General features: G+C 38.2%; 1 protein-coding gene across 6 annotated transcripts in view; it reads right to left on the minus strand.

Annotated features, from left to right (window-relative positions):
* Arhgef6 (Rac/Cdc42 guanine nucleotide exchange factor 6) overlaps positions 1-21,025 on the minus strand; it is a 113,802-nt gene that overhangs the window by 4,633 nt on the left and 88,144 nt on the right. For 3 of the 6 annotated variants that reach the window (XM_027940163.2, XM_071606679.1, XM_071606680.1), the window contains 11 exons: positions 19,206-19,344; positions 17,023-17,082; positions 14,698-14,844; positions 11,861-11,947; positions 10,990-11,068; positions 9,840-9,985; positions 8,650-8,775; positions 7,060-7,080; positions 5,450-5,543; positions 4,285-4,362; positions 1,795-1,894 (listed from right to left, as the gene is read on the minus strand). In XM_027940163.2, coding sequence (XP_027795964.1) covers positions 1,795-1,894; positions 4,285-4,362; positions 5,450-5,543; positions 7,060-7,080; positions 8,650-8,775; positions 9,840-9,985; positions 10,990-11,068; positions 11,861-11,947; positions 14,698-14,844; positions 17,023-17,082; positions 19,206-19,344 — 1,077 coding nt within the window. The remainder of the gene's footprint in view (positions 1-1,794; positions 1,895-4,284; positions 4,363-5,449; positions 5,544-7,059; positions 7,081-8,649; positions 8,776-9,839; positions 9,986-10,989; positions 11,069-11,860; positions 11,948-14,697; positions 14,845-17,022; positions 17,083-19,205; positions 19,345-21,025) is intronic. The other 3 variants (XM_071606677.1, XM_071606676.1, XM_071606678.1) reach the window with 3 other exon arrangements.

The raw sequence follows: 21,025 nt of genomic DNA on the forward strand, positions 1-21,025 counted from the left end.
AGCTTGTATAACCAGAAAACAAGAGACTTAGACTATCATAAAGTTTTTCCCACCTTGAAATATAATTAACAAATAAAAATTGTATTATTTAAGGTGTCTGGTGAGAACACTTATAATCTACTCTCTTAGAACACTCCAAATATATAGTACTGTATTGTTAATTTAGACCCCATGCTGTACATGAAGTCTACTAAAATGTACTGATCCTGCCTAACCAAAACTTCATACCCTTTGACCAACAAGTTCCCATTTCCTCTACACCATGACAGCTTCCAGCAACCATTCCTCTGCTTCTATGAGTTTAACTTTTTAGATTCCCATCATAAGGTTTGGATTTCTGTGGCTTTAAGGCAGGAATGAATATCACTTAATGTATAATGAGAAGTGTCAGAAGGCCCTGTCCATACTACAGTAGCTCTGCTAAACCATTGCCTTTTTCACTTACCTGACCATAACTGACCTCACATGACACAAAATCAGGGCATTATTTCTGGACTATTTCATATGTTACAAAAAATGAGGAAGTACCCTGGATAAGCTGTGAAGCAGTCTTTCTTCTCAGGCTCTATCCCTGAACAAGGAGTTTAGAGATCTATATTCCAGTTCAGATCCTGCCACTTACTAGTCTTTTAACTTTGGGTAACCAGCTTCCTTCTCATCTTCTCTTGGCCTTAGTTTCTTTGCATATAAAATGGGGATAAAAACCACATTCCCTGAAACCCTAGGAAAATTGTGAAGACTAATATAGATATAATAAAATTTATTATTATTATATTTATGTACTGAGTACTAGCTTTTATACTTAACTATAATTGTTCATATAACAACTTTAAAAGCATTGCTATCATTCATATTGTACATATGAGGAAACAAGTCCAGAGAGGTGAAGGAAGTAGCCCCAGGTCATACAACTAATGAGTAGCAGAATCAAGAGTTGAACCAGGCCTGGGCGTGCATGCACGTTCTCGCTCTCTCGCGCGCGTGCGCTCTCTCGCTCTCTCTCTCTCTCTCTCTCTCTCTCTCTCTCTCTCTCTCTCTCTTTTAATTGTAGATGGACACAATATCTTTATTTTATTTATTTATTTTGATGTGGTGCTGGTGATGGAACCCAGTGCCTCACACATGCAAGTGAGCACTCCACCACTGAGCCACAACCCCAGCCCAAGTGCTTTACCATTTCTGCCATATCACTTTATACACCAGATGTAAGAATACATAATGATGTGAAGCACTTTGAAATATGCTATCTTGTGCAAATTCAGGTCTGACTTCAGAAATGACTCAAGATTAAACAAATTAATTTTAACTACTTTGTATTTATTTTATGAGCCATAAGGTATCTATCCTCCAAGTCATACTTACTTCTGTGAAAGGTAAATCAGAGACTTAATTTCCCTGAATCTCAGCTTCCTCATCTGGAAAAGTGGTGAGAATCATGTTTGTCTCACTGGATTACTGTAGGACTTTGAGGTCAACAATGTGAAAGACTAGCCCTGACTCAAAAAATGTGAGAGGCACCCCTGTAGGCAGGGAAATCACAGCTATGGCATTCCTATATACCTTCCAGAGCACTGAACTCTTGGGTACTCTGAAGCACATTACTTTCTGGGGGAGCTGGCTGCAAATGGAATTGGTCTGGAGGATTTTGGTCCCTCCACCATTCCTTCCCCATGTTTCCTTCCCTTTGTAAGGGAGATATCCCTCCCAAGGCCCCCAACTGCATGCTCAGCAGAGTACTTGACTTTCTTTCCAGCCCCTGGACAAAACAGGAAAGATGTCACCTGCTCTACTCACTTTTCTTCAATTATGGTCTGGCCATTGCTTCTGGTTTCTTCAATGATGAGTTTCTCTTCCTCGGGGAGTAAGACTTGTGGAACAGAATCTTTGCGAGCACCTACAAATGAGGGTTGCAAGAGGGATAAGTGACTAGCAAAGATTACTTGTAAGAATTAGTTCTTTTCCACTATCATTACGGTTGGGTCTTTGTTCATAGCATCCTGCTACCTTGTATTCAGAGATGAATATTTGCTGACTATTTTTCCTGGCACAAGAAATTCTAAATGCTAAAATATATTACTTAATTTGGAGGGGGCATTTTGCATTCAGGAAAAATAACATGAAATGATCACTGTAATAGCCGTTCTCAATCAAGACTCCCAGAGTTTCCTGTTTTGCCCGCTACAGCAAAGAGCTAACTAGCAATTGCTCCATGCCTGCAGTTCTCTAGGACATTCACACCACATCCTATGCTATGCTATTCTATAATTTTAATAAAGTTCAGGTTGAAAGCAGCACTGCATTAGACACAATGCTCTTGAAGGGTTCCAGAAGCAGCATTCCTGCTCATTTCTTCTCTTTGTGGTCCTAAAGGGGAATGGTGGGTCACTTAAACTGTTTTTTGGGGGGTACAGGGAGTTGAACTTAGGGGAACTTAACCACTAAGCTGCATCCCCAGCCCCTTTTTGTATTTTATTAGAGACAGGGTCTCACTGAGTTGCTTAGCGCCTCACTGTTGCTGAGACTGGCTTTGAATTTGCAGTCCTCTTGCTTCAGCCTCCAGAGCCACTGGGATTACAGGCATGTGCCACCATGCCCAGCCACTTAAGACTATTTTGATCCAGGGTAGAATGAGATCATCATGCCAGCAGAAAAGCTTCAAGTGTCCACACTTCTCTCTGCTCAGACTGTCTCCAGGCAATGGCACAGTAAAGGTGACAAAACAGACATGGAGGCCTGACCAAACAGCTCTCCTGAATCTTCAACTTCCTCCTCTTTCTGAATCCTTCCTCTATGAGCTCAAGTGCTTAATCCTTGGTCTCTCTGAGATGCTGGCCAAGTTCCTTCAGAGTTGTGTAAACTCACTGCCTTCACTTGATCATGCCCTGCTTTCATGAGGTGAGATGTGTCTCTACATTCTCCAGGGAATAGCACTTTGTAGATACATAATAAGTGTACAGAAGACTGGCTAACTGATAAATAAATGCAGCAAAAACAAAGAGCAGTCAGTTCCCGGGAAACAGGACATCTGACTGGGCTTGGCATCTGTCAAATATGCAAAAGAGAGGCTAAGGAGAAGGGGCATAAACGTGGCTATATTCAGGCTAGGACACCTGCTTATACCTTCGCCTGTGAGTAGATGGGTGAACACTATGGAAGTGAAAAGAAGTGGTGGGGGACAGAGATGAGGTCAGATTCTATAGGAATATGCTCCTTCTGGTGTCTGCTTGTCTCCCTTGTACTCCTAACTTTCACAATAAAAACTGCTCTGACTTTTTTCTTCTGCATCCTCCAAACTTGTTTTCAAAACTGGGCATGCCTGAAGTCACAGCCAGGTTTTGTCTGTGAAGCAGAAAGTGTCCCTTCATGGTCAAATGGTTGACTTCCATGTGGAATGCTTTCCTCTTGACAGACTCAGATACTTTGAAAGAATATGTGAAAGCAGTCTGCCTAAAAAGTCCCCTCCCACACCAAGTGATTGATAAGTGGCTGTTCAAATGGAGCATTGTGGGGCATTTGTTTCTTATGCAAATGTGAAAACCTCACAATCAGTATCTTGAATGTCTATGATAATGGCAGACAAAAGACATTATCCATGTGACCTGGCTTTTATAAAGCATCAGAAAACATAATCCAGCTTTCATTTTGTAGCCTGCAAGTTGTGTAGGGAAATAACCTCACCTCAGAGCTCCCTGATCAATCTCATACATTTTGAACAGCCCTGCTACACTGCTACACTGCTACATATCCAGATTTTCAGAGAAACTTTGAAACTTGATTCTGGTGAAGCATTGTTTATTTAAAATGCAGCTGATCAAAGATAGTATTTTGACTTCCTTTCCAAATCTGCCTCTAACATGAGATTAGCATCAGTTCACAGACACAGGAACTGAGTCTCTGGGCTCTTTAATTCCTAACTAGTGCTGGTGCAGATATCTGTGTACTTCAAAGGAGAATGAATGGCTTTTTCAAATTGTTCTCATTTCGATCACCTCCAACTTTTTCCCTCTTGCATCTCTTTCTCTCTGGGTGAAAAGCAACAGTGGTAAACAAACCGCTCAGTAGCTAAAACCGCCTTATCTGAAAGATGCAGTCCTGCACCGTTCCTCTGCACTCAGTCACCTGCTTTCCACACCCTGCAACCCCATGTGCATTGCCCCTCCCTCCCTCCCTCTCCCTCCCTCCTCCCTCTCCCCCCCCCCTCTCTTCTAAGAGACAGTAGGCAGTAAAGGAAGAAACACCAGTCATTAGAGAAAGTAGTTTGAAAGAATCTAGTTGAGGCATTACCTTGTTGAAAATTGGCGCTGGTGCAGTAGGCTTCGATCACCTTAAGAATCTGAGCATCTTCTTCCAGAGCAGCTGTACCTGTCAAATTGAATTAAAAAGGACTTCATAGATCAATGCTTCTGAACCCTCAAAATGATGCAGCACACTTCACCACCAAGGACCAACCTCTCTGATGAGTAATGTTTCTAAAAGGCAGTAGAAACAACTATTAGATCCTCATGCTAGAGAAGAGTGATAGCAACCCCACAGAGCTCTGCACTGAGAGAGGCCTGCTCCTGCAGCCCAGAACTCTAAATTGGAGAGTCCTGTTTGCCATCTCTTGGAGGCCAAAATCACAGTGTGGACTTGATACTGGCTTCAGCTCTCATCCAATATACCACAGCCTTCCTCTCCTTCAAATTTCAAGGCTCAACTTCTCTAGAAAACTTTCCACATTAACCCCCATCCATATTTCCAACCAGCTGGCATATTCATTGACTCTCCCTCTTCTCACCCATCTCCCCAACTCATTCTTAAAATGACTGGAAGGCACCCTGTTAATAAGTTGATGAAAATACTCAAGGTGTATGTGGGGGATGAGGCATGCAGAAGTTAGAATCCAGCAAGAATTCATCAAAACTATAATTTTTACTAATGCACATAGTACTACCACCTGTTTGAGACTTGCTTTTTTTACATGAGTCTCAAAGTACCTTGTCCACAGTATTATAGCCAAATAGGTATGTATGATTGGCTAACTGGCTTTGCAGCTTGCCTCTAAATAAAGCCCTCTTTCTAGATGTCAGCAGGCCAATTCCTTGACGGAAAACATCACTGAGCTTTAGACTTCCTGAAAGGCTTCAGTATTCAGATCTATTTAGTCTACACTGTACAGGAAAACATTTCAGCCATCAGAAACTAAGAGGAAGAAATATTGTATCCTTAGCAAATGGGTCCCGCTAGCAGTTCTAAACCAGGTGGGGCAAAATGTTCGGTGTCATAAAAATAGATGATGTCTGCCTAAGATGACAAGAAGTACTTATTTAAAAGTCTTAGTAGAGATGACCAAACCTATGCATTTATGTAACTGATGATGCCAAGAACAAATTGCTCTGATCATGTGCTTTGAAAAAATTCTCATGTTAGTTCATCCATAAATAACTTTCAGAAAATACAAAACACATACTTTTTCTAATTACATATTCCTCCTCTGATGGTTTTCTCTCAGTCTTTCTTTTATGAAGAAACTTCTTCATTGTTTTGGGGCTTTTACTGGACTCCTGTAAGGATAAAGTTCTCTTAATGAATTAAAATTCTCTCCCAAATTCAAATTAAAATAGAGCAAATTAAACACAATAGAATACCTTTCTCTTATTTGGATAGTTAGGAGTGCATCAAAATTTAATACTTTACATAATAAAAATTACTCAAATAAACTCTACAAGGTTAGATAAAATACAGGCGATGATATTATCCTCTCAAGTGCCATAACAATGAGAATAAGAATGGAGACAGTCTACTAAAGATGAGGCCAAATGCCTTTAGGGTACCATCTGCAGAGAAAGTAATAGGTACCAACCCTAGAAAAAAATAATAATATTTTTAAATTGGTTTATGTTCCCCACTGATACCATTTGAAGGGAATTAAATAATAATTGTGGCTAATAATATAGAATTTATCACTTTTCAAAGAGCTTCAAAACTACTTTTAAGAGTATTTTTAGCAACAGCACCACAAAAAATATAATGTTCATTTGTCAAATGGGAAATATTAAGACAGAGAGATTAAGTAATTTTTCCAAACTCAGAGAGAAGAGCCAAGTGAAGGATTTTCCAATAAATGATTGGGTTAGGAGTAATATACCGACAGACAAGCTGACCTATATATGTATAAAGCCATACTTTAAATTAGTAGACAGTGGAGAAGGGAATGACTAAATTTGCTTTTGCTTTAAGAATGAAGAGAAAATTGAAAAAGAGTGCTCATTGTCAATATCCAAGCAAATGGATTAAATCTTACATTAGGGAAAAACTGTCATGATTACCTTATCCCAATCTTCCATGCAATGTACATATGTGATACATAGATGATCATTAGTATTTTAAAATATATTAAACAATGCCAAATGTTTTCTCTGATATGAGGATGATCCATAAAGGGGATGGGGGTTGGAGCATGGGAGGAATGGAGGAACTCTAGATAGGGCAGAGGGAAGGGAGGAGAAGGGAGGGGGTATGGGGGTAGGAAAGATGGTGGAATGAGATGGACATCATTACCCTAAGTACATGTATGAAGACCTGAAATAAGTACATATATGAAGACCTGAATGGTGTGACTCTACTTTGTATACAACTAGAGACATGAAAAATTATGCTCTATATGTGTACTATGAATTGAAATGTATAATGCTGTCATATATAACAAATTAGAAAAAAGAAAGAAAGAAAATATATTAAACAAAGAATTTCATTCCTTTTGCTTAGCCACAGTGATCCACTTAGGCTTAAAAACAGACAGACATGAAAAACTCACATGTGACAAAAATAAGAGGAAAAAACAGTATTTAAAAAAACAGGAAATGGACCTTTTAAGCATTACATAGAAGATGATACTTTTTTATGTGTCTCTCACAAGCCTGCTTTTTGAAGAAAGTACTTACATGTCAGAATCGCATCTTCATATTTGAGCCACCAATTATAACAAGGGACAAAACAAGCATAAAGCAAAGCTTCGTTCATTAAAGGTTACAGCACAACATATGTCTCTGTAAGCCAAAGATATTGTTCTACCCTTACCTTTAAGATATAAGACATCCTCTAAAATGAATATGTAAAGAAAGAGAAGATGAGCGTGAGAGGTCGATGGTTATAATGACCAAATCCATTTATCAATAATTCTAAAACAACATTTGAAATGTTAGTGTTATCATAAATTACACAGAAAGAATATCATCACATTTCCCACATTAGTTTCAGGTGCAATTTCATCATGCAGAAGTCCAAAGAATACAGTACTGTGAAGAATAACGAAAACTGAAAATAACTGAAATACACACTGCATAGTAAGAGTATATTAATAAATCTCTTTCTCCAGCAGAAACAAAGTGATCATGCCTTAGTTTTAATAGATTAGTTATGTGAAGGATTAAGTCAACTGTACACTTCAAAGCTCACCCCTGCACTGAATTTAATAACTGACAACTATAAATTATCCAGCATTGAAAAGGGGACCTACATAACTAGGAAGTGGCACTCCTGCTTTAGGTAATCAAAGAAGAAAAGTAGATGATTGCAGGAATTTCAGGTTAACTTCCAAAGCAAATCTATGGGACAGTTTTCTGGCCAAATTCTGAATAGAGGTGAACAATTCAGATTCAACTCAAGCATTTTCTCTCCTATTGTGTTGGGTCAAAAGTGTCCAAAAAAATCTCCTCCAATGTTCATACATTGTTCTATTTTTACTACACTAAGAGTTGGAGGCAACAATTAATCAAAGCAGAAGCATGGTGGTTAAAATCAAAACATACTCAAAATTGAGCTAAGTCTGCATCATCCACTGAAACACACATTTGATATGCTGCCTTTGCAGTATAATTCTAAAGCTTATATCATAACTGTCACAAACTTATTCTTCCCTCAATGAGACCTATTTAAAAAACAGATATTAATAAACAAGCACTTATTCTGAAAGCTAAAACTATAAGAAATTGGTTAGAGGGAGAAAAAAATCCCACTATATGGAAAAACTAACACTCCACACAGTTATAGAAGCTAGTGACTGACCTAACTGCAACTATGAGAGAAAAAAAACACCACCACCTTGAAATCCCACCTACTCAGATGTCCAATGACCCTTAAGGTTGTTGACAAGAAACCTCTCTTTAAAAAGACATTTCTTCCATTGAATTCTTTTCCCATTCCCACTGCAGTAAATATTATTTTCATAGTTTGAACTCATGGCCTGCTCCTATAACACTTTCCTGATTTGGCTTAATAGGTCAAAATGCTCCAAAATACAGAATTGGGTCTGTTTTGTTGAAAATTCAACTCCAAATAAAGTGGCTCTCATTTGAGATGTGTGTACATGGTTAACTATCTTAAAGAATTCTCACAATCACATAAAGGTAAACCAGAGGCACTTCAGGAGGAGGTTGGAAAAATTCAGGCAGTGCACATTAACCATGTAGGTATCTGATAAACTTTTGTAGATGGACAAAATGGAAATAGAAAATTAAGAAACAAAAAAAAATCACCGAGCCTGGTAATTCAAGATTAACTAACATATATCACCTATCGTACATTCTAGCACATTCTCACAGAACTGTTTGGAATAAGCTACAAGATTAGCTTGTCAGAAGCATTTTATACCATATGTATCAAAATTACCTCTTTATAACCTAGGGCTGCTGATGGTCTAAGTGGAGGTGCAGGTCGTAGACAACTTAAACTCCACGGTTTTATAATTTGAGGAGGCTCCAAGGGTCCTCGGGGCTGTCCAGTAGAGCTAAAAGACTGGGAAAACGTCTTATGAGATGTTGGCAATCTGCCATCTGAACCCGACCTTGGGTCACACAGTAAGACAACCACAATCACTTCATTGGGTCAGCAAAGCCAGCCAGAGAAAGGAAATGATGGGGAAACAAAAGTCTCCAGTTTGAGAACTGGCACTTTCCACTCAAGATTATGGGGTCTCTAAAGAATAGCACAAATTGACTCAACATCCCATGATCCTGTCCTTTCTCTCTCTCTTCTGCAATTTCGTTGAAGTCAGAAGGTTCTCCCCTCTAGAAGAGAGGAAAGTTGTGTACCAGGCAACATTTGAGTTCATTGATGTGTTTAGAACTCAAACAGGTGTTTAAATAGGTTATTTTATCAGAACAACATACAGCACAGACTCAGCAATTGAAATCTAGCTAGTAGTTGGCAAAGTCAAGATTTGAACACAGATCTGAGGCCAAAGCCCATGTTCTACCACCACAATGCACAGTGCTCAAAATAGGAATTTTAGCATCACGGGTTTGAGTGTTAACAGACAACACAGCATATCTTCCATTTCACTCAACAAGTACAGTAAAATCTCATCAATTCAATTTTCATGAATTCTAAATGCAGGAACTCAGAGGAAGACAACACTGAAAGTTTATCTTTGAAGAAGGTTATTGAGCAAATGTGATAGCATGAGTGAGGTTACATGGAAATGTTTAAGTTCTTAGGGAAATAAGCTATTTGTTTGACTCAGCATATTATTAATATGAAAATAACAGTTGCTAAACAAAGTAAGTTTTGTTGATCATGAAAACATCTTAGCAGGACTTTCGGTTGAAAACACTTGGCTAGTAGTTATTTGGAGAATCTGAATACTGTCAAACAAAACTGCACACCTCTAAATGAAACTTTTTATTAATTTGGATGAGCCTCACAATGAGAAATCAGAATTAGTGAGGTTTAACTGTACTTCGAAATCTATGAATGAAAGACTAACCAAAGACGAAGGTTGTGCTCACTGCTTCGTATTAAGTGTTCAGCAGGCAAGATCTGAAGTAAGCATTCCTGGGCAGAAAAAATGGACTACTTACGGAATGAGCACTACATGACGATGATGATGTTTTGGATAATGAACCACCAGAGGCAGGTCCTTTAGTCAGTCTGGACAGCTGCTCCAGCCATTCCTGGAAGTCCTGGCTATTGTTGCAATGGACCACAACTCTCTCTACTATGTTACCTGCATCATCCGATTGTGAACATTTGAAAAGAAAAGGCAAGGAAAACCTTGAGTTTGTCTCATTCATAAATATACCTCATGCAACTAAGACTTGGGTGTCTATTTTCTGAGGTCTTCATATTCATGGATAACCCTTTCAAACTTCTATATTAGGAATAGATAAGCTATGATAAGAAAGTAAATAAATATTCATGTCTGCTTTATAAAACTGTACTTGATTTCTTCCACTTACAGATTCTTAGAAGTAGTGTAAAACCTCACTATGAACAAAATAGCAATCCAAAAATTTAAGCAGAATGTGCATTTAGTTCATAGTCTAAAGTGAGGCTCTTGTACTGGATCCCCCAATATTAAAGTCAGAATAAGATTTGGGCAAATACCAAATTATATGCTTTCTATTGGGAAAGAAGAGTACTGGTAAGGCCAGGGGTCATTATCCCAGTCTTAGCTGCTGAACCACATCAGTGCAAAAAGTGCAGTCATTATATGTAAATCACACAGGCCTGGCAAAAGGAATAACAGCCCAAAATGTCAGAGAGCATTATCAAGATCTGCCATTTTGCTCAAATTGTGAAGAAAGTTTCATGGCTTTTTAGCACTTTTTTGAAACATAACCAGATCTTGCTAATTCATAGGGGGATATTAAGATTGCTGGTAAAAGTCTACATCTTTGGATCCTCTGCCACTAGGAAATAGATGACAGAGAGAGAGAGAAAATTACATTTACATCAGTCCATTTTGTTATTCTTTAGCTCTCACCAGTAGCTCTTATGCAAGGGAAGATTGAAACTAATGGCAAAGCCAAGGCTTTTAAATGACCAGGTGACTTCTCTGTTCTATCACTGTATCCTAGTTATTCCAAGAAATGGAATATACTGTGCCATGTCCACATAAAATTTTCTCATGGACTGTATAACAGAAAATAATTGCATTTATTTATTTAAACTCCACTTCATCCCCAAAAAGATTTGAAGTAGCTGCATGAAAAAGTGAAAATTACCTACCTGTGATTTCAAATGTGCAGTCATTCCCTTCAATTTCATCTAATCTAGTCACCACCATTCCTGGTATTGATATTTTTCCCTACCAGAAAAAAAAGTAGATTCCCATTAATTCTATGATTTTATATATCTCTCTTAGATTCTTTGGTCCTCTCTGAAATCACTGCTGAATTACAGGTAGATATATTTCTCTAGCCTGTTGATAGATAATGTTTCCTTGTTTAAAATTTTAATCAGACAAGGAAGCAAAGAGGAAACAAGGGTTGTGTTTGCCTAACACACCCTAAACAATAAGATCAGGATTTACAAAAAGATTTACTTTTTGAACACGTTTTCACATGAAGTAGTAAACAAAGAAAAGGCTCAATTTTATGAAAATTTGCCATGGTCGGGCCAGGATATAACAGGCACTAATAACTTATAACACTCTGTATCTTGGGAGCACACTGAGGGAAGTTTAATTTCCTAAGGAGTTTAATGACTTGCATCTTAGATACCCAAATTATGTGATGTGACTGTAATAAGACAATCACAGGAGCAGGTGCCAGCTCTGTATTTTCTCACCAATAATGATATGGACCTATAAAATATTGCTGCTAATTTATCCAACTGTAGACTTAGATTTCTATTTATACATTCAAAACCCAGTTCAGAAGCAGACCAATAGATATTCAGGACAAACTCATTACTAACACAAAGGTCTTTGATCTAATGAACATCTGTTCTGATAAGCTGTTTAATTACAATGAAGGATCAGAACATTCTGCCTGCCTTTGCTGGCTTAAGCTTTTAATGCCATAGTGGAGACATTATGTCTGAATGGAAGCCTATTTCATGTGGGTCCTGCCATTTGTTTTATATGAAATCTACTAACCTGATAGATAAAGCCACTCATCCGAGGACTTGCAGATAACATTAGCAAGACATTTGAAAATAACATAAGGTATCGCTCCTCTTTTTCCTGTGGTGGAATGAAAATATTAAATGGAGAATAGAAATTGGTCATTTTTATTAAGAATTTTAGATTTTAAAAAAAACATACTCAGCCTCAAAGCACAAAACTAGTTTAATTATACTTTCACATGGACATAAACACACAATTTCTCTCTCCTTCTTAAACATAAAGTTAAATACAAATAACCACGCTTGTTTCCCAAATACATAAGCCTGAGAGGTCAACAGTTTATGTAGCCAGTGCAATGAGCTAGGCCTGGGCACAAATAAGTCTCTAAATTCACAAAACAAAAATACAATTTTACTTTGAAAAGTGGCAAAAGAATTGGTTTCTTACTTTTTTTTCTTTCTTTTTTTTTTTTTTTTTTTTGTGATACTAGAGATTGAACCCAAGGATTTACACATACTAGCAGAGGCCCTACCACTGAGCTACACCCCCAGCCCATGAAGTGGCTTTTGAGTTATGCTCTAATGCATGTGAATTTTTTATTCACAAAATTATTTTTAATCATCAAAAATAGGATAATTAATTATATCCACATAAAACACAGAAGTAAACACACTTTTAAAAATTGTGGTTTTGTATATGAATAGTGCTGGGGGTCAAACCCAGGGCCTCACGCATACTAAACACACACTCTAGCACTGAGCTGCACTCCTCAGCCCAATTTTGTGGGGTTTTTTTATTTACACATAATAATTGTACATATTTATATGGTACAATGTTATATTTCATGTATACATTGTGTAATGATTAAATCAGTATAATTAGTATATCCACCATCTTAAACTTTTCTCATTTCTTTATAGTGAGCACATTCAAACTCCTCACTCCCAGCTCTTTTGAGATACATATAATGCATTAATGTTAACTATATTTTTATAGCATTAGAAGAATCTTCATATATGAGGGTTCTTGGAATCCCTTAAACAGACATGCAGTTGGTAAATGCAAAATTTCCATTTGACTTTCATGCCCAGCCATTTTAGCCACAATTGTCTGCATGCCTGTCTGTATTCACCTCCTCCTATTTGAGAAGAGTTAACACTTAGAGGCTAACTATTCTAACAAGTGCTCTACATTCTCACCAACCTTTCTCTCATCTAGTTTTCTTCTGCATATATCTCCTCTCCTCCTTCCTCCTGCAGCCTCCCATGCTTTACTAAGCTTTTCCCCTTTTGCCTTTAACATATGTGGATCTGCTGTCCTAAAAGGCTTTGCTCTTCCCATGTGACTCCTTATACATAATATCTCATTTCTTGACATTTTATTGCCAAATTACTTGCTGCCTTCATTTTCTTCCCATTGATCCCTCCCTAACTGCACCCCTACTGCTTTCTCAAAGCCATCAATAACTGCCTTCTAGCAAAATCCAATGGCTTCTTCTTGGTTCTCACATTCCTTGACCTTTGAACCTTCTGGAGCACTCAGCTTGCTGACAACTTTCGAGTGCTCCTCCAGGAATTTCCATGATACCACAAACCCCCAATTCTTTTCTACCCTCCTATTTGTCTTTCTTTTTTCTGGCATTTGTTCCTCCTCCTTTCACCCAGGGGATTTATCCCAAAGATGTGAAATGACTAATAGTTAGACTCACTGCATTAACCTTCCCCAGGGTATCTGCATTTTCAATGAGATTGCTTATTAACCCAAAGTAATGAATCTCTGCCAGAGGCACATCTGGGAATATAGGAAGATGTTTTGGGAGAGGGAAGACAATTCTAACACCCGATAAATCATAGCAGGTGACATAATCAACCTTTCTCCCTTACCCTACCCCCTTCTTAAAAGAAATAATCTATCTTCAGCCCCTGTGCTTCTCTTTGAATATTTACCTCCTAGGAAGGCACATCTGTCAGGGACATCTAAATCTCTGCCTGTAACTCTGACCTATCACCCACATTTCCATACTATTTCAACAGCTGCCTACAAGACATCTTCACATGGATAGCTATAGTCTCTTGAAAGTTAACAGGTCTAAAATTACATTCATCATCTCCTCTAGCCCATGGGTCACCCATTCCCATTGACTTTCCCATTTAAGCATGTTTCAGAGTTGCCTCTTATGCTCTATTACCTCTACCACCACCTTGGCTGGGGGTACTTCTCACTTCCCATTCAGGTTGCCCTTTCTGTTTCTAGTCCCATCCTCATCTGATATATGTGTTCACCAGATTAAGTGTCAAACAGCCCTTTCATTATGTTTTTCTGCTACTCAGTATCTTTCATTATTTCCTATTGCCTGCTGCATCAATCTAAACTGCTCTAGCCCAATGTCCAATGTTCTTCAAAACCTGATTCAATTAACCTTTTCTTTCATTCACTATGTCTAAAATGCTTCCTCTGATGCCCGAAGTCTAGTTTTCTTACTGCCCTACAGAAAAAAGTCACATTCCTGTTCTCGCTTGAAATAAAAATGACCTCTACTTTATCCTCCCTTTTTCTTTTTAGCATCTTACTCCTTGAGTCCTGTCTCTATAAGGTCTTTTTGGTTGCTCCCTTCTCTGAATTTCTATGGACCCTACTGCTGTTTGTTTTCTAGTTGCAATTTGCATTTGAATCTATTTTAGTATGTTATTTGAAAGCAAAGCTTGTTCATTCTCTCTATTTCCCATAGCACCTAGCAGACTGTTGGGCAAAGAAGGGGTGTTCAGTTTCTGATTTGAATACTCAAGCATTTGTCCTTGATAGAAGGACAAATAAAGGAAGAAAAATATGAAACATAGAAGAAAATGTTAATATTTAAAGCACTTTACCTCACATGTTCCATACTGCACCATTACTTGTGACATAAAAATCACATTTCCCAAGGTTTTAATATCTTCCCCTTCCCATGCCTGAATAGGTTCCGAAAGTATCTGTAACTCCAGCTGTTTTCTCTTTCTCAGATCTTGGCACTGTCCCTAAAGAACCAAAACAGAGCACATTTTTGCAAAACAGGAATTCTTATGAAACAGATCAGTGAAAGTTATCAAACCTAACAGAAGATCAACGTAAGGTGCGACATTTGCCTCTCACATTCACTGAATCCCACTATTCTTCACCTTGAATTCCATGAACAGACCCATTCCTGACAGACAGAAGATCCACTATCTTCAGTCTCAAGCTTTGAGCTCCTAAAAGTTATATGAGGATGAACTACTTTTCATTTCACCAAAGCATCAAAATAGAAGGGTAGAGGGCTGGGGATACAGCTCAGTTGGTAGAGTCCTTGCCTTGCATGCAAAAGGCCCTGGGTTCAATCCAGCTCCACACACACACCAAAAAAAAGATCGAAGGGTAGAAAGGGTTTGTTTGTCCCTCCTTGTAAGAGTCTAGAAGGACAAGTAGTGGAATCAGATAAAGCACAGGCAGGAAAACAGCTGACAGATTTAGATCTGTAGATTGGTACCCTGCTCTAGATCCTTGCCATCTTGTCTATCTTGGTATAAATAGGGCTTTAGTTATTACAAAGTAATTTTATTTTTCTAGCATATCTTCACTTTCCATCAAGGTAACATCCTCATAATAACAAAAACAAACAAACAAACAAAAGCTACAAGACTTATAGAAAAGAGACTGGCAAGAAAAATGTAAATTCATTTTTATGGCACAGGGAACCAAACTGAGCTTATAATGAAACATATGCACCACTCTGCTCTGTGCAGAGGGAGCAATACTAGATTGCTATAAAAAATACTAAATTAATTTTCTTTTCCAAAAGGATTAGGAAAAGGAGGACAACGGAATTTCATGATGACAAACTGAAAATTCAAACCAAGAAACAACTTACTGTTTATGTTCACACTGGCAAACAGTAAATTGTGGAGTGTGAACTTCACACACACACATATATATATATATATATATATATATATATATATATATATATATATATATCCCTGCTTTAGAAAGTGTGAGGCTATCTTAGAGTAATTTAACAGCCCTCATTCCAAATTGAATACAAAAATAAGTATATGGTTAGTTATATTACTGTTTCCAAATGACTGTAATGTAATAGCTTTTTGGAAGTGATTTTTCCATAAAATCTCTGTTGCCTCATTCAGCTAAATGGAGACTTGAAGAAATAAATTTATTATAAAGATACCTTCCTGCATCTATACCAAAAATAAACAGACTACGACCACCAAAGCAGGTTTTACATGATCAAAAATAAAAGCAGGTTTTTTTTTCAAAGAGGCATTTTATATTCCATTTACACAGGAAAAATAAGAAACAAATTACAACAAATGCCATGGGTTTCAGTGGGCTGTTCAATTAGGTGGAGCCATGTGAAACTGCCAGGATTTGATTGTTTTTAAGGCACAACAGCAGCAATGTTAACTTAATACCTTACTCTGGTCTTCAACTTGCTGTTTAACCATGGATATGCCAATTACTGATCTTTTAACAGCAATATAAATGAGGTGATGGTAAACATTGCATCACAAACTTACAGCAAGGAAAATAACTGAACATTGATCCAAATAACAGTATGCTACAGAAATGTCAAAAATGTAGCTAAACTTAATCCATCACCAAAAATAAAATTTTCTTTGCTTTTAAAATGGCACCAAGTTGTTTTACATCAGTGGGTTCAAGAACACACATTAATCATGATGTTCAAGATACAAGATTTCAGTACCTTTGGTAGCAATCTATATAAAGCAATTGTATTTAGTAGATGATAGAGTTTTTTTTCCTTTTATAAAGGATTTCTTTTTCATATGCAAAGAACAAACTCAAGCCCTTTGACATAGTTGATTCCAGTACTGATGCCAATCAGTGAATGACGAGTTATACAGACATAGGGTGAGGAAAGGGGGTAAAGACAAAGACAAAAGGAAACCCCCCACCTACACACCAATGCTTAATGTGGCCAAGACTTCAAATGTGATTGCTTTATATCTTTAGCCTGGCAACCTTTCATAGAAAAGCATGATTTTTGGAGGACAAAATGACATGAAACAATCACTGCAATACTGTCATGAAAGGTCTGAAGACCTTTGCATAATAAAGAAAATATTACACACAAATCATTCTTTCAGGAACAAAATACAGAAAACGAAGAGTGACCATTCTCCACTTAAAACATGACCTACCATGAGTGTTTTGAATGCTACGATTGCTTTCAGAATATCCTGATGATCTGGATGAGTATCCTATCAAAGTAAATATTGAAAACAACATTAGCAGAGAACGGGTCATCAGTAGCCAGGGGTTCCAGGTGGGAGGAAAGTGTGGCCCCAAATGATAGTAAGCAAGAATTTTGGAGGGTGACAGAATCATCCCAACTGTAGTGATGATAACACAAGTCTATACCTGTGTTAAAGTCAAAGAACAGTGAACCAAAAGAAAATTTAATTATCTAATAATTGAGATTCCAAATGTCAGTCTGTGTTTTAATCCTTAAACTAGCATAGAGTATAATGGACTTTTAAAACAGCAGGTATCACAGCATATATTTAGTAACAGCACAGTAGATATAATTATTGAAGCAAGAGTTCCCATTTCTCTTTTTTGCTGTTGTGCTTTAGATAATAAATATTTAGCAATGAATATGGTAATTAAATAATTACCTGAGGGACCATGTTAAGTCATAGCATATACCTAACATTGAGGGGGTATATGGAGTTATACCTCACCTGAAGGGTGTATGTTAAATGTATGTAAACCTAACCCCTGGAACTCAGCTGGCACAGTAGGAAGATGCAATCTGCTCACCGGTTTTGGGTGAGAAAATACAGAGCTGAACTTGAACATTATCAGAGTCTGACTCAAGCCAAGAATAATATTGCTCATGGAAAGTAGGTTTGTATTCCTTTATAACAAAATTTGTAGTCACCCAAACCAGTTGACAACTGAGAATTTCAGGTTCCATTCTACTGCTAGCCAGCGATCATGCCCAGCAATCAGAAATATGGATAGTGTCTCAGCACTGGTGAACTAGCAGGAAGGAGGTGTCTTATAGGATGGTGGACAATGGGAAGCAAGCCAAAGACAAGGCAGGGGTAGAAACAGGCTCCACTACAAGAAAGGCAAAATAGAGAATCTGAGCTGTGGGAGCATCTTCTTACTGCTTGAGATTTTATTTTCTCCCCAATTAAATGTGTATTTGTACTTCAGTACTAAGTAACAGAAACTTAGGCCATTGGTTTCTGGATTTTTGTGATAAGCAAGGAGGGGCAAACCTCAAACGGTTCAGCCAACCAGTTTGATTATGGAAAGACCTCCAGAGGCCAACACCTTTCAAAGCCCTAACTGAAATTTCATTCCGGCAGGCTTTCTTCACCTGCTCCCCACTGCCTCCAGCTTTCAGGCAGGTCAAACACCCTGAGAATGTGGTTTCCCTCAGAGTACATGATTTCAATCCTGACAAATGCTGACAAGCCTGACAGCATGCAACCTTTTGCTTTAAAGATAATCAGCCCTTTTAAAACCTCAAAACCTTCCCCCAGACACAGGAAGAGCAACTAGGGTAAATGCAGCCTCCCCCAGGGGGCCCTCCTCTCCCACCCACACCTCCATACCCCATGCATAATCACCAAAGAACAGCTTAAAGAGCTATCCCTGTTGACTGGTTTTTAATCACAACAGGATTTGGGCTCTTGATGAAAAATGATTCAATGATCAGTCTTCATCACAAATCTTAATATTTACAAAAGATTATACACTGTGTCATGTAAACTGTAAGTTTATGAGCCAAAATGTGATGGGACTTTGATGTAGATGTACTGGTGTACAGAGAAATGCATTAATATTGGATGCATTGATTAATCTTGAAGGAATACCAGAATCTTCCACTGTAATCCAGAGTCAGAAAGCTGAATGATTGCAGTGTTCTGGAGATTAAATATTCCTGTCTACAATGAATGTGTTGTTTGTATTTTCTGATGTTGGTTTGCTTTATCTCCCACAATACATTTGGTTAATAGACCAGAACAGAGATTTCTAGGTCTGATTTTGACTGCACCACCATCTACAGATGAGAAGGCAAAAGAAAACCTAAGTAAATATAGATTTGAAGCAAGAAACAGGACCAAGAGTTGGGAAGAAGAGAGGGGGATTAATGATCATGAACATTTAGTACAAAAGAAAATAGACCTTACTTGGTTGCATAAATAAGTAAAGTAGAAGCCTTGGAAGAAGGAAGATGTGAGTGAGTAAATTTTGAAATAGACATTTTCTGGATCCTCATCAGGGCTAGTTTGGAGGCAAACTGACTGCTTCCCAGAGCAGAGGGTCATATAGGTACAGAAGCTTAGAAAAGCTTGCCTTGCCTTACCTCCATATGTCGTTCCAGCTCTTGTAAAAGAGTAACATACTTTTCCAGTCGCATAAATGGCTTGCTGAGGCTTGTGGTTAAAATGAGGATACCTGGGCTGGATGCACCTTGATTTTCCATAAATTGTTCCAGATCATCACTAGCAAAAAATGAATATAGCTTTGTTACTGCTGACTATCCCAAGTAAACAGTTGTCAATCAAACATTATTTTACTGTATTTCCCACAATATAAAACCAAATAAAAATTTATTTAACTGGTCCAAAATGCTGTTCAATTTATTTCAACTCAATTCAACCAACATTTATTCAGTTCTTCCTTTGCCATTGGCCCTGTGCCCAGCAAGGGGACCCAAGTGGTGACCAAACAGTCATGATCTCTGATGTCCTTGACTCAGTCAGCACTTACTGACTAAGCATCTACTAAGTGGTATGCTCTGTTCTCCGACGGGGATATAGCAATGAATAAAGCAAAAATCCGCACCCTTCAGGAGCTTGCACCCAGGGGGATGGGGCATACAGACCATCAGATGACCTCAACTTAAGTTTAAAAAAATAATATTTTTTTAGTCACTTCAAATATTCTAGGTATTTGCTGGTCAAATACTAAGATTAGCAACTCACTAAGTACTCCCTGTCACCCATTTGCAATGTTCTAGAATAAAGTCCTACATTCAGGTAACAATATGTTGTAAGACTCACCAAAAAGTCACTTAGCCTAGGATCTGAATCCAGTGTTGCAGAATACCTGAACACTTCCATAAGGCAGCAATATGGTGAAAAGAGTAATAATAGCTTGTGAACTATGTCCTGTAAATGTTTAACTCTCAGCCCTTTAGCATGCTTCCAAATCGTCTCCTTCCCACTCATAGGGGTGTTGAGTCCTGGGACCACTTGGCCATTTTAATAATCTTCTGCCTGACTGACAACATATTTTGAAATTTTTGTTTTCTCCCTTGACTCCTTGACTTTCTTGGTTGCCCATTCATATCCAACCAGTCCCAGTTCTCCTTGGATCCATTCCCTCTGCTACAGCCTAAATCCAAGCCTTCTTTTTTTTATTATTGGTTGTTCAAAACATTACAAAGCTCTTGACATATCATATTTCATACATTAGATTCAAGTTATGAACTCCCATTTTTACCCCAAATACAGATTGCAGAATCACATCGGTTTCGTTGCATCCAAATCTGGCTTGCTTCAATAGGCCAACTGATCTCCTAGCTTCCAGACTCTTTCACCTGCAAATCATCCTGCAGACCACGACTTAAGTCCCACTACTTTCCTACTCAAAAACCTCTGAGTTGGGTGTGGTGGCACATGCCTGTAATCCCAGCAGCTCTGAAGCCTTGAGGCGGGAGGATCATGAGTTCAAAGCCAGCCTCAGCAACTTACCAAGGCCCTAAGCAACTCAGTGAGTTGAGTGCCTACAAGGTCAAGTATTAACTTTTTAGACTCTTACTGATTGCAGCAACCTTTCTCACCACTCCCCAACAGGAACCCCCCTACTGAGAAGTGACCTACTTATTCTTCCTAGAGCACATCTTGTGCTGTGGTTCCAACTGTAGTATGTTGCCACAGGTTGCAAAATGTGTTTAAAGAGACTTGTTATTGGTATTCAAGTATGGGGGATTGGGAATAGAGTGGATCACAGTTGATCTCTACTAATAATAAACACTCTTCCTCCTTGGGCATCTGTAAGCAACTAACACATCAGTAGCTTGGAGTCATGCATTAGCACACATATGTCAGGGAGAAGAAAGAGGGGTTGGGGTTGTAGCTCAATGGCAGAGCACTTGCTTAGCATGTGTGAGGCACTGGG

This window comes from Marmota flaviventris, chromosome X (genome assembly GCF_047511675.1).
Source record: "Marmota flaviventris isolate mMarFla1 chromosome X, mMarFla1.hap1, whole genome shotgun sequence".
Taxonomy (NCBI): Eukaryota; Metazoa; Chordata; class Mammalia; order Rodentia; family Sciuridae; genus Marmota; species Marmota flaviventris.